This window comes from Poecilia latipinna, unplaced genomic scaffold (assembly GCF_001443285.1).
Source record: "Poecilia latipinna isolate Pla-1442-1.1 unplaced genomic scaffold, P_latipinna-1.0 Scaffold85, whole genome shotgun sequence".
Taxonomy (NCBI): Eukaryota; Metazoa; Chordata; class Actinopteri; order Cyprinodontiformes; family Poeciliidae; genus Poecilia; species Poecilia latipinna.
In genome coordinates, this window is record NW_015112701.1 from 599019 (window position 1) to 610469 (window position 11451).

Sequence of the window (11451 nt, forward strand, 5' to 3'; positions counted from 1 at the left end):
GAAAAACTCCACCTGCAGCCTGCTTCCCTCTGCTCACACATGGACACTGGTGATTAAACTTGTTCCGACAGCTGCAGCTGTATCCTGCTGTTCACATGCAGCTGCTGAACGGAGCCGCTGGGCTCCCCTATAACCGGCTGAGCGCATAAATATAAAAGGGAGTTGTGGAGTGTGAAGGCATCTTTTGAACATTGGCACCCGTCACATGGCATATTTTCCACATCTGACCTCCAGTGTTCGCGTCCTGTTGGATTCAGGACCTCCACACAATGTTCCTTCTTCATCGGAGGGCCATCTAATGAGATTCTGCCTCCCTCGCCCCTCCTCCTCCTCCTCTTCCTCCTTCATCTTAAGGTCTATCACGGGGCTGTTGCCTCGAGAAGCTTCCCTGACAACTGCTGGTGTTTCTGCAGCTTGGCGCTCTGTGGTGACCCCGGGAGCAGAACAGAGGCCTCTTGAGGAGGAGAGCCTTGATTTGCATATGAGAAGCAGCGACATGCAGGCATGAGCTGAATGAGTAAAACACATTCCTGTTTTTTTTTTTTTTAATTACAGGTTCTAGTTAACGTGAGTCTCACCTTAGCAAAATGATCACCAAAATGTGTAGACTTTGACATAAATTTGAGCGTTTCAAGTTGTGCAACTGGCGCCATCTTGTGGCCACTGGAAGATTTTAGGGGATGAACGGTTTGGACTTCTTGATGGCAAGAAGGATGATTAGTCTGTTTTAAGTAAATACTCACAGTTCTCAATTATCTACATTGTTTGTTCTTAGTTTAAGGAATTAAAAGATTAATTCCAGACTGAACTGGTTGCATAAATTAACTCCCTTAGGAAAATAACTAAGATAATTTCTGAAACGTTTTCTTGAAGGGAAGTTACACCTTTGACATTGGGCATCTACACATTTCTAACTTGTTTACTTCCAGCATCTCCATGCACAACATGCATTTCTTTCTCCATGACAAAATCCAGATGGAAAATGTCCGGCCATCAGTTGAGCACACCAGAATGTCTGAAAGGTACAAAATGGAGTTTTTGGGGTGGTCTAGTTAAAGTCCTGCCCAGTTAAGACGCTGTGGTGTCACCTCAAGCAGGACATTGATTCTCTTAAAACCCTCCTGTGTGGTTGAAGAAGCTGAAGTAAATGACTCGTTACTTGATTTTTGCAAACTGCTACCAAATATGGCACAACCAAGTTTAAGGGGGTGATTTCTGTTGCAACAGAAACTGCTCCCCTTCCCCCTTCAAAGAGCCCCAGTTTTGTTTTGATTGAGTTATGTCCTTAATAACTGAAATCATCTTAAAATTAGACTTTCTGGATCAAAACTCATCTGACGATCCAGAAAGTGTGACCAGAAAACGTGAAAACAGAAGAATCCAATAAAGAGGCGCAGTTTGTTTTGCTCTTTGCCGAAGCTTTGAACAAAACTCACCGTTCTACAGTGACGAGTGGGAATCTCCGATGTTCTGATTTTTGCTAATCTAACCTGAAAACCGCGTGAAGCGTTTCGGCGTCACGCAACAAGCAGCTTTAAGTCCCTCTCCACTCACTACAACAGAAAGATTCCTCTTCTGCTCAGTGGGCAGCCATGTTTCCAGGACCAAACCCCCCACACACGCACACGCACGCACGCACGCACGGCTCCCTGGTGGCTAAGGTCAGCGCTTTCTCAAGGCAAAATAAGGGAGTGTGGAAAGGCTTGGGAAACAGCAGAAGAATGTGAATTTTTGTCTGCACTTTGTGGGTCTGACCTGCAGACAATTACCCAGGGCACAGTTTAAGTCCACAACAGGGAGGCCCTGTGTGTGTGCAGAGCAAAGAGCGAAATTAGGCTTTTCAGGCCTAATTCACACATCACTCCTGCCTGAAGCTCGTGAATCCGGCTTTTGAGAGGAAGAGGAAGATTTACTGGTTTGTAATTACATTGCGAGGCTGAGAGGATGGCTTCTAATCAGGGACATGAACTAAAGGCGTTCTGTAATCATTATCTTTTTACGCGATCATTGATGTTTTCCTCAGTGTAATAACTTTTAAAAAAATGCATTCTGAAGTTGAAGGTAGGTCTTTGATGAGTTTTCCTCAAGAAATGCCATAAATGGCTTTAATTTTTACTGAGATTTCAGAGCCCATTTTCCTAAAAAGAAAGCTGCATATGAATTAAATCTTTGGAAAATGACTCGATGCAAGTCATAGCGAATCAGAAATACATAAACGTCAATGAACGAGGGGCAAAGGCTGAAACGGAAATCAGTCAAAAACAAACTTGTTCTGAAAGATTCACACAGACAACAAGCGTTACATAAAGTCACTCATTTAATAAAAAAGAAAGAAAAGGGAAAAGCTCCAGGTACGATGTCTGGTTGCCCAGACTCTGGGTGCAATGCTTTAACAGTTTATGAAAACAAATGTCAAGTTGTGGCTTTAACAGCAGAATAGATCTGTAATCAAAATTCACAGCTGTGATTGTGTCGTTTACCAACAAGCGTTTTCTGTCTAGGAAGTGTTAAAACGCAGCAACTTGACATCTAAACGTATACTTACATGGCAATCCTTGAAAAAGAGGAAAGTACCACTGTCCGCAAATCAGCAACATTCTTATAAAAAGATAAAAAGAGGTGAGAGTATTTGAACCCAGGGGCTGCAGGAGGGAGTTGGAGGGGGTCACTTCTTGGCAAAAGAGATCTTCATGGCGTTTGTCTGTGTGATCTTGAAGCCCTGCAGGGCGTCTCGCGCCGCGCCGGCCTGGACTTCGTTGTCAAACTCCACGAAGGCGATGTCGTGGCGACCGGGAACCAGCCGCACCTCTTTGAAGCCGGGGAACCTGGAGAAACACGAGCGGTCAGGTTCTGCCTTTATGGAGGCAACTTGTAAACATGAATACTAGAGAGGCAGCAATTTAAAAAAAAAAAAAAAAAGAAAAAGGTGTAGATTGGGTATCAGTGATCCATAAGTGCAGATCTATTCAGTCTAATTCTATCCTAAGTGACTTCATTCTTTATTTATTTGACATTAAAGACAACTTTCTTAATTGCTCTTTCTGAACCATTTGAGAGGTTTGCTGCAGTTTATTTTCACGTGTGAAAATATTTATGAGTTTATTATTTATTTTGCATTGGTTTTTATACTCCTAACTGCACTGACTAAACAAAGTTGTTTTGTTTTTTTTCCCATGCTTGACCAAGCTTCCGAAGCCATCGGTGTAACTCTGCACTGGTGCGGAGTTATCAAAATAAATTCATCATTTAGTACATTTATATCTCCGTTTAATAAGTGAAACTATTTAAGTCAATTCTGCTGTTTTTCTGCATGGCAATCGGCCGAAACCAGCGAAGCCGGCTCTCATACAGCTCTGATTTAGTTGTGGGGGAAATACCAAATCCATTTAGAAATTGCGCAACAAAAAAGACAAACAGACAGAGTTGGTACTCACTGGTTGAACAGCATGGAGAGCATGAGCTCGTTCGTCTCCTCTGGCAGGTTTGTGAGGAAGAGGATGTGATTGGGGGGATTTTCTGAAACCTGCGAGAAGAGATCATCGTTTCAACGCTGCCCGTCAACGAGAGCAAGACGGCTTTAACTGAGGAACGCTCGGAAACACTACCTGCTGGGGCATCTGTCCAGGCATCATCTGACCAGGAGCAAGGGCCCCTGGGGGCAACTGGCCGGGGGCCATTCCGGGTGGGGGCATCATGCCGGGAGGGGGCATGTACGGTGGCTGACCTGGAATGTGCATCATCCGTGGAGCCTGGCTCATAGGAGGCATTCCCTACAGACGACAATCGGTTTAAAATGCGTCCCTCACCGTTTCTGCATTAAATGCAGATGCGTTTAAATCGGAGCTCCACTCACCGGCATGGCTGCAGGGACTCCAGCCACCATGGCTGCTGCTGCTTTCTTACTTACGCCCGGCTCAGGCTTGGGCTTCTTCTTCTCCTTTTTGCGGTCTCGTTCCACATAGGTCCCCTTCATCTTCGCTATGATGTCGGAGTCCATCTTGGCGTACTGGATGCGCTGCAAAAAAAAACAAAACATTAATTGCTTAAAACAGAAGATAGAAATGGAACAAAGTCTTTTTTTAGTTTGATTAATTCGGGGTTTCAGGCCCTTCGGTTGTAGTTTGTGGTGCTCACACAAACGGGGCCGGAGAAGTCTCATGTCACGCTCGTCCCAGCAAACAAAAACTGAAGGAGTGAACAAAATCTTCACGTTTGCATAAACTGTTAATCATCGAGATCAGGCCTAAAGCAGTCTGATCAATGAAAAGACTGATATGTAGCAAAGTATGTTGTTTTTTTTTTTTTTGTATCAATTATTTGACAGCATGAATGAATAGGCTTTTTTTTGTTGTTGTAGAAATTCAGTAGTTTTATTTCTGATTCACATTCTCAAGCAACATTTAGTCCAAAAGGTCCTTCAGACTAATATCGGTTTAGTATCAGGAACATTTAGCTTTTACTTTTACTTGTACTTATCTAGCAACCCAAAACAGGGATTAGAACAAACCTCGAATCCAGAATAAACTACCTTAGCAACCACTTTTTAGACCAAAGGATACTTACTTATACTTATCTGGCCTGCACAGGAGTATCTAATTTGTATACTCTGGATCAACATTATTAATTATTTTTCTTCTTCCTTTGCTCTTTCCTTTCAGTTTGAATTTCCTTTAAATTCATGTAAAGCACTTTGAACTGCCTTGTTGCTGAAAATGTGCTATATAAATAAAATTACCGTACCTACTTAACCTCACCTTTTCTTTACATCCCATCAGCACACAACTAACCTGAGCAGTATTTGGTGAAAGCAATGGTTAAGAACTAATGTGGGTTTAAAAAAATAACTTAAATAAATTAAAATAAAGATCTTTGCAGTTGTTCAGTGTTTTGTTAACATACCATGGGTTTGTCGTAGAAGGGAAAGCCCTGCATGGACCTCAAGGCGTTGGAGGCGCTGTTGATCTCTTTAAATATAACAAAGGCCTGGCCCTTCATCTTCAAGTTCCGTGCTACCAAAATGTCCAGAATTTGGCCAAACTGCGAGAAGATGGCGTAAAGCGACTTTTTCAGCTCTGCGTAGAAAGGAGAAAATGAAATAGGATGCGAGTTTACATCAAATGAAATCGAGTTGTGGATGGATAGGCCATGTATAGGTTGTGTAGAAACTCACCATCTTTCTTGATTTTCTCATTCAGGTTGTTGATATAGATGGTGTGATTAGGACGAACCTCCGCAGTGGTCATCTTAAAGTCTATTTAAGATCACCTGGAACAAAACAAAACAGCTTTAAGCAACCTGAAGCGCGACAAAGAACTGAGGCTAACGACGGTTAGCAAACAGCCATTCAGCGTGTACAGCCTGTTAGCTGTACATGCTAGGTCAACAGTCTCAGCAGAATAAATCAAACTAAATGAAACAATTACTTTCTGTTTTTGTTTTAAACACATACCGAAGAAACATAAGTCTATAAATACCTTAGATGGAGACTTAACAATCCCCTAAATGCGGCAAAGCCGTTGATCTGAATGCAGCCGAACTACTCACCTCGATACTTTGAATGAAAACCCCAATTTTTTCCAAATCACGTTTATCTTCTCGCGAGAACAACGAAAAGTATTTCTTCTTCTATGTCATTTTTCAGAAGTAAAGATGTGGTGCGCTACCGTCATCAACTGGCTTGGAGTGAAACACTCCAATGTAGCTCAAATAAAATAAAACAAAAAAACAATTAATTAACTGTATTTCTTATGTATCTGTATACATTTTTACATAACCATAAAACTAATTAATAATGAAGAATATGATAATTAAAATTTAATTACTTATCTCTACTTCTCCAGTGTAAGAAAGTGAAAGCTCCTAGTGGAATAATTTACTACTGGTAATGGTACTATCGGTCAAATATTAACTATTTGGATTTCCGTTGCTGTCCAATCTCCGTTATGTTTTTCTGCCAACAAAATTTAATTGTCCTGTTTGGGAAGAAAAAGAATTGACATTGTTTTCTGACAAAGGTATCAATGGCATTTTTAAAGAGCATTCTTAGGTGATATATTTTTTAAAGGCTTGATTTTAGTATTAGGATTGAACTACAAAGCATGGACACACCTGCATTTCCACCTGAAACTGTCTCATTGTTGTACTCCACAGACTGAAACCAGCTACCTCAGAGATAGTTTCTTTCCCCAGGCAGTTTCTCCGAGGAACACAATGAACACAAGCAGTCCTACACAACTCTAACGTGAAGTAAATTAAGCGTACAGCACTGTAACACAACAATCATTTCTTTCATTTTGTAAAAAATGTTTGCAAGCACATGTGCATTGTTTATGGACTCTTATTTGATTTCCACCTTAAGCTTAATATTTATACTTTATATTTTGGCCAATAAATCTGATTCTGAAATGTTTAATGTTTTTTATTGTTCAAGTGTACAATGAATCTAAAATTGTAGATGTAATCTCACATTCAAACAACAAAGAATCATAATTCAATCTTTCTTTGGAACTCATATTTATTCTTGTCTGATTTTTATTGTACTTTTTCATAGGCTGTTGTGATATCTCTGTAATAAATGCGAGAATGTAAATACAGTCCTTAAAAATATTTTCTGGACCACAAAATGCAGATAGACATGATACACCTCTTAGAGATCATTTCGGTCCAGTTGGTGGCGGTAATGCACCAAAACGTTGTTTGCTTACCGCATTTAAGCAAGAAGAAGAAGAAAAAAGGAGCAATTTCTGCTAAATATGGGCATGAAACCGGTGAGCGTCAGCTCAAGTTGACAGTCTGTGAAGTTAGTGTAATACCAGCTTATATGTCGTTGTAGAATAAGATGTCTGGTGTTATTTTTACGCAAATTAATTTTAGAGTCGATGTTGAAATTTCCGTGCTGCTTTGAACGCAGCAGAGCAGCGTGTCAGACACCTATAAGCAGGAGCAAAGGCGGCGGCAGGTTTGTATTATCATTACTCTCTCTGAAGTTATACAAAATATGCTAACCGAGCCTTTTTTCTCTTTCTGTTAAGGTGGAGGAGGTGAAGATGTCTCTCCCTCCACCTCCGCCCCCAGCTCCGTGTCCTCCACCTCCAGCAGCGAAGAAGAAGCTGTACCAGACCATAGCCAGCAGCAGGAGTCCTGTGGAGGGGGATCACACTGAGGCCTGCCTGCTCCTCAGACAGAGGGAGAGCTGGTGAGATTTGGTTTAAGAATAAATAAAACCCTCAGCTAAATACCATCTGATGTCCTAATCTGAAAAAGTTAAAAAATAATAATACATGAACTTGTGTCATGAAATCAATTTATTTGTCATTGTCACAAAACATCTAGTGATAATTTCACTCACTGACAAGAATAGTGAAGAACCAAAGCCTAAGTTTTATTTGGGTCACATATTGTGTATGTGTGAGGCCAGATTTGCAATCAGGGCAAATCTGATTGCCCTGTAAATCTGGGCAATCAGATTTGCAGAACCTGATTGCCCAGCGTCCCTCATAGTCTCAATGTGACAGATTATTATACTCTATCGAGTGATGGCAATGACATCTGCTTTGCCTGGTGACCTTTTACCTCTGTTTCTGCCTGACTGTTGGATGCTCCTGCAGCACTATAATCTCACCTGAAATACACCACTTTGTCAAAATATTCACACCCCTTAGGCTTTTCCCTCTTTCTGTCAAATTACTACTACAATGTTTCAGTATTTTCAGTCTGGTGTTTGTGGTAATTTAGTACAAATTGAATTTGTTTGGCAATAGCATAGAGGAGAACAGCATGAATATAGTCAAGCGTCAGGATAAAAACAGAAAAAATCGAAAGTCTTTTTCACAGTATTCTAATTTTTTGAGTCGCTGAATTTTGGGTTTTCATTATCTGTAAGGAAAACCCAAATTATGGCTAACTGTTAAGCCATAAGCAAAAAAATGACAAGAAACAAAGGCTTGGGATATGTTACTCTGTGTATCCTATTCTATATAAGTTTAACTTTCTGAAATGACTGGCTAGAAATATTTGAATTTTACGCAATATTTCTTTCTTTTTTTTTTTGTAATATACCTGTAAATTTCAATCCAACAAAAGACATGGTAACAAAATAAAAACTAAATTAAAACAAGTACAAGGTACAAATAAATAAGAAAGAAGAAATGCAATAGACAGCAAAAAGAAGTGCATAAATGTGAAGTGGAAGGAAAATATTTTATGGTTTTCAACATTTCTATAAATGAAATCTATGGCCCTCTTTAGTCTGATACTCCTGCATGAAATCCAACCGAGTTGTAGCCCCCCAGCCAAGCTAACATGGCTAACACTGACCGTATTTATCAGAGAAGCAGTCAGTAGGACAGTACCAACTCTGGAGGAGCTCCAGAGACCCAAAGCTCAGGAGGGAGAACCTGCTGATGTGAAAAAAAGACTAGTAGTACCAATCTGGCTTTTCAAAGATGATGATTGTTATTTTTTACTGAAGAACATGCAGTCTCTTGGGTTTGCAGGATCAATTGGAGCTTTCTATTTTGATCCAGTGGCTGAGCTTGAAAATCAGTACCTGATCTGCTTAATTAAAGGGGAAAGAAATGTTGCGTCACTGACTATAATATGATCACGAAGCAACTCTAATCTAATCTGTAGCTGTTAAAGGAGTTTATTTACGGCGTGTTTACACAAAGCCAGGTTTTAGACTGTTTACGCACAAAAATACAAGTTTAGCTCTTGTACATTTCAACTTGTCTTTAATTATTCTGGAACAAAAAGTCATTTTGAACTAGACTGTAAAAACAAAAAAAAAATATCAAAGTTGTTCTCAGGGAGTCATTTTCTTTTAATTTGATGCAATGTTTCTTGGTCAGTTTCAGGCAGGATCTGCAGTGGTTACTAGTAAACAAATACGTGCCTTCCCTCATCCAAGACGGCCCACAGTAAGTCACTGAACCGAACGCTCTGAAACCTTCGTCTTGGCGAGAAACCAGCGATGGAGCGTGTGTAAATCTGTTCCTAAACACAAACGGAGTATTTTTTTTGTTTCCCTATAATGAGCGGTTTTAGAAGCGAGTCGTAAAACGTGACCCGTTCACAGCGAGTGTTGATACTTCAGGTGTGGCTTGGTGGCCCTGTGGATGGCTGCCCACCTGCGACAGCCGCAGCTGAGCGTCGCCATGGAGACGGTGGTGCAGACAGCAGTGAGGAGGGGCTACACCGCGCAGGGGGAAATGTTTTCAGGTAACCACAATGCGTAAGACCACTTGATGCTGGAGCATTTTAGAGTTATGTATTTTGATAAAGTTTTGTATTCCTTCATATTTAACTGTGCCTTAGTTTTTTTCCTCATGTTGGAAATTTGCACTTCCTGTATAGTTTCTTATATTCTTATTTTTTCTGTTTATCTGTAACTTGCATCTGGTTCAACTGGGACAGTAAAGCATATTTCTATTCTATTGCAGCTGTAGAAGCAGCAGAAATATCAACAAATAAATGTAACAAGCTCCAGATTAGTAGAAAATAAACCTTATATTGTGCTCCATTTAACTTAGAAATAAGACGCAACAAGGAGCTTGAATACTTTTTCATTGCCTGGAATAAAGAGAATATACTTCGCTCCAAGAAATCAGCTATAATGGAAAATGTTGCCGTTTTGTTTCTGTTTTGCAAGATTCTGAACCTGGTGTTGTGACGTGTCGTTGACGTTTGTTCTTGCTAAGCTTCCTGTGTTTCCAGCGTGCAACATGGCCCTGCTGGCAGAGGAGCTCTGTGTCTGTAAGGCTGAACTGCTGTCGGGAGGTCTGAGCGGCAGAAACACGGAAGCCATCATCAAACACCTGTGGAGCGGCCAACCTGTTCTCGTCCCGTATCCTGCTGCCAAATGACTCCAAACGTTTTTTACCTGCAACATGCAGTTCCTTGACGATATGCGCAGGTATGATGAGGACTTCAACCATGAGCCATGCCAGCGTCAGGGTTACCGGGCGCACTGGGCCGTTGCTTCAGGTAAGAGCTTGTTGTTGGGGAGATGATTTTAAAACGATGCAAATGTCACTGAAGAGTTTGTCTCCATTTTTCATTTGGTTTAATTCCTGCATTCTGACTCGCATCAGATCTTAACTTTAGGAGCGTTTAATGCAAGTTGTAAAGATATGTGACCCATTTTAGCTTTTGTACAGTTTAATAAACGCATAATTCAAAATAAAAATGACTTTCTCCATTAAATGTTGTATTTGTTGACATATATATATATAAACTAAACTAGATAGAAGCAATTTCACACAGTTTTCTGACAAGATGCTTTTACATCCCTGGAGGTTCTTCATATTAAAGCTGCAAACTTCAGTATTTTTTACCCTTCTTAAATAGAATGTTGTTTTAAGCTTAATTTTGATCTTTAAACCATCTTTTACCTTAACGAATCTTTGCTCTCCTGAACCATAAACCTAAATTACTCATCGATTACAGGTGTGCTCCTCGGTTTGAACCAGGTGAGCGCAAACAACGAGCAGGTTCAACCGGATCCCTCTCTGCCCTGGCTCTACGTCGCCAAAGGCGGCCATCTTCCTTGTCCCGTCACCAGCACGAGCGCCACCGAGGTTTACATCCTCGCCAAGCAGGGCAAGAGCCTGCGCTACCAGCTGTGGAGTCTGGACAGCGTTGCCCAGAGCAACGGGCAGCTGAGGATGATGGACCCTCTGCGAGCCAACGATGGGAGCCAGTATGTGGTTCCGGAAGGGGGAGTGGAGGCCGGGCTCGCAGGACAGGCGGTTTTACTCCACACGAGGACTCAGCAGCAGGAACCACAGTGACGCTGCTCAGACACTACGGTTTCATCTGTTGCCACGTCCTCCTGAGCGGTCGCTGTGCAACGTTAGTATTGAGAAATGTTTACCAGAAGATTTTGTCTAATCGAGAGCCAAAAGTGTCACAATCATTTTCTAAATGTTTAGACAAGCGATGAAGTAATGAAAATTGTAGACATGATACATCTAAAAAATAATTTTTATGGTCTGAATAGCTATAATATTTCAGTTTGTACTACAGTCCATCATGAAACATTTTGAACAGACTTTCCAGTCAAATAAACCCTTAAGTGTGATTAGTTAACCTTCACAGCGGCTTTAGCGTCGACCAATCACCTTGTCTGTAACAGTGTTAGACCCACCCACTGAATAATCACATATCTACAACTTTAATCAATACTTCCACATTTAAATATGTTTAATTTATTGACCTAAATATTTCAGACACATTCACAATTTTATTTAAATCAATGTATTTTTTTTTTAAATGAAGTTAGCACTTTTGGTCCTTGATTTCATCTTTCATCTGGTTCAGTTTCTCCACTAACTGAAAAAAACTGAGATTTTAAAGTATTTATATTTAAGCAATTTAAAATAAAATGCCTTGTATTTTTCTACCCTGTTTTGATGTTGAACTGCTCTGATGAGAAAAAAAAAAAAGTCTTTT

The 11451-nt window shown here is 40.6% G+C and overlaps 2 protein-coding genes across 6 annotated transcripts; one reads left to right on the forward strand and one right to left on the reverse strand.

Annotated features, from left to right (window-relative positions):
- Window positions 1-2299: 2299 nt before the first annotated feature.
- snrpa (small nuclear ribonucleoprotein polypeptide A) lies at window positions 2300-5627 on the reverse strand. 2 transcript variants are annotated; one of them, XM_015021812.1, is made up of 7 exons: window positions 5545-5627; window positions 5171-5265; window positions 4900-5072; window positions 3854-4015; window positions 3606-3770; window positions 3435-3523; window positions 2300-2825 (listed from the first exon to the last, which is right to left on the reverse strand). In XM_015021812.1, exons 2-7 carry the CDS (start codon window positions 5241-5243, stop codon window positions 2666-2668), a joined length of 822 nt encoding a protein of 273 aa, XP_014877298.1. In that variant the 5' UTR covers window positions 5244-5265; window positions 5545-5627; the 3' UTR covers window positions 2300-2665. The 2 variants fall into 2 exon arrangements, with proteins under 2 accessions (XP_014877298.1, XP_014877291.1); XM_015021805.1 differs by having other exon boundaries at window positions 5475-5564.
- Window positions 5628-6686: 1059 nt separating this feature from the next.
- On the forward strand, window positions 6687-11386 carry actmap (actin maturation protease). Of its 4 annotated transcripts, XM_015021854.1 has the most exons (8): window positions 6687-6767; window positions 6874-6953; window positions 7030-7195; window positions 8850-8918; window positions 9095-9219; window positions 9715-9844; window positions 9914-9984; window positions 10447-11386. In XM_015021854.1, the coding sequence occupies exons 3-8, from the start codon at window positions 7047-7049 to the stop codon at window positions 10788-10790; spliced, it is 888 nt and encodes a 295-aa protein (XP_014877340.1). In that variant the 5' UTR covers window positions 6687-6767; window positions 6874-6953; window positions 7030-7046; the 3' UTR covers window positions 10791-11386. The 4 variants fall into 4 exon arrangements, with proteins under 4 accessions (XP_014877340.1, XP_014877347.1, XP_014877333.1 ...); XM_015021861.1 differs by having other exon boundaries at window positions 6712-6953; window positions 8856-8918; XM_015021847.1 differs by having other exon boundaries at window positions 6714-6958; window positions 7032-7195.
- Window positions 11387-11451: the final 65 nt, after the last annotated feature.

Coding starts and splice junctions, on each gene's coding strand:
- snrpa (XM_015021812.1), bottom strand. CDS start 5,243: ATGACCACTGCGGAGGTTCGTCCTAATCACACCATCTATATCAACAAC. Junction 3,771..3,853: donor GAGTCCCTGCAGCCATGCCG/GTGAGTGGAGCT, acceptor TGTCGTCTGTAG/GGAATGCCTCCTATGAGCCA. Junction 2,826..3,434: donor CTCTCCATGCTGTTCAACCA/GTGAGTACCAAC, acceptor GTGTTTCTCCAG/GTTCCCCGGCTTCAAAGAGG.
- actmap (XM_015021854.1), top strand. CDS start 7,047: ATGTCTCTCCCTCCACCTCCGCCCCCAGCTCCGTGTCCTCCACCTCCA. Junction 7,196..8,849: donor CTCAGACAGAGGGAGAGCTG/GTGAGATTTGGT, acceptor TTTCTTGGTCAG/TTTCAGGCAGGATCTGCAGT. Junction 9,845..9,913: donor GGCCAACCTGTTCTCGTCCC/GTATCCTGCTGC, acceptor CGATATGCGCAG/GTATGATGAGGACTTCAACC.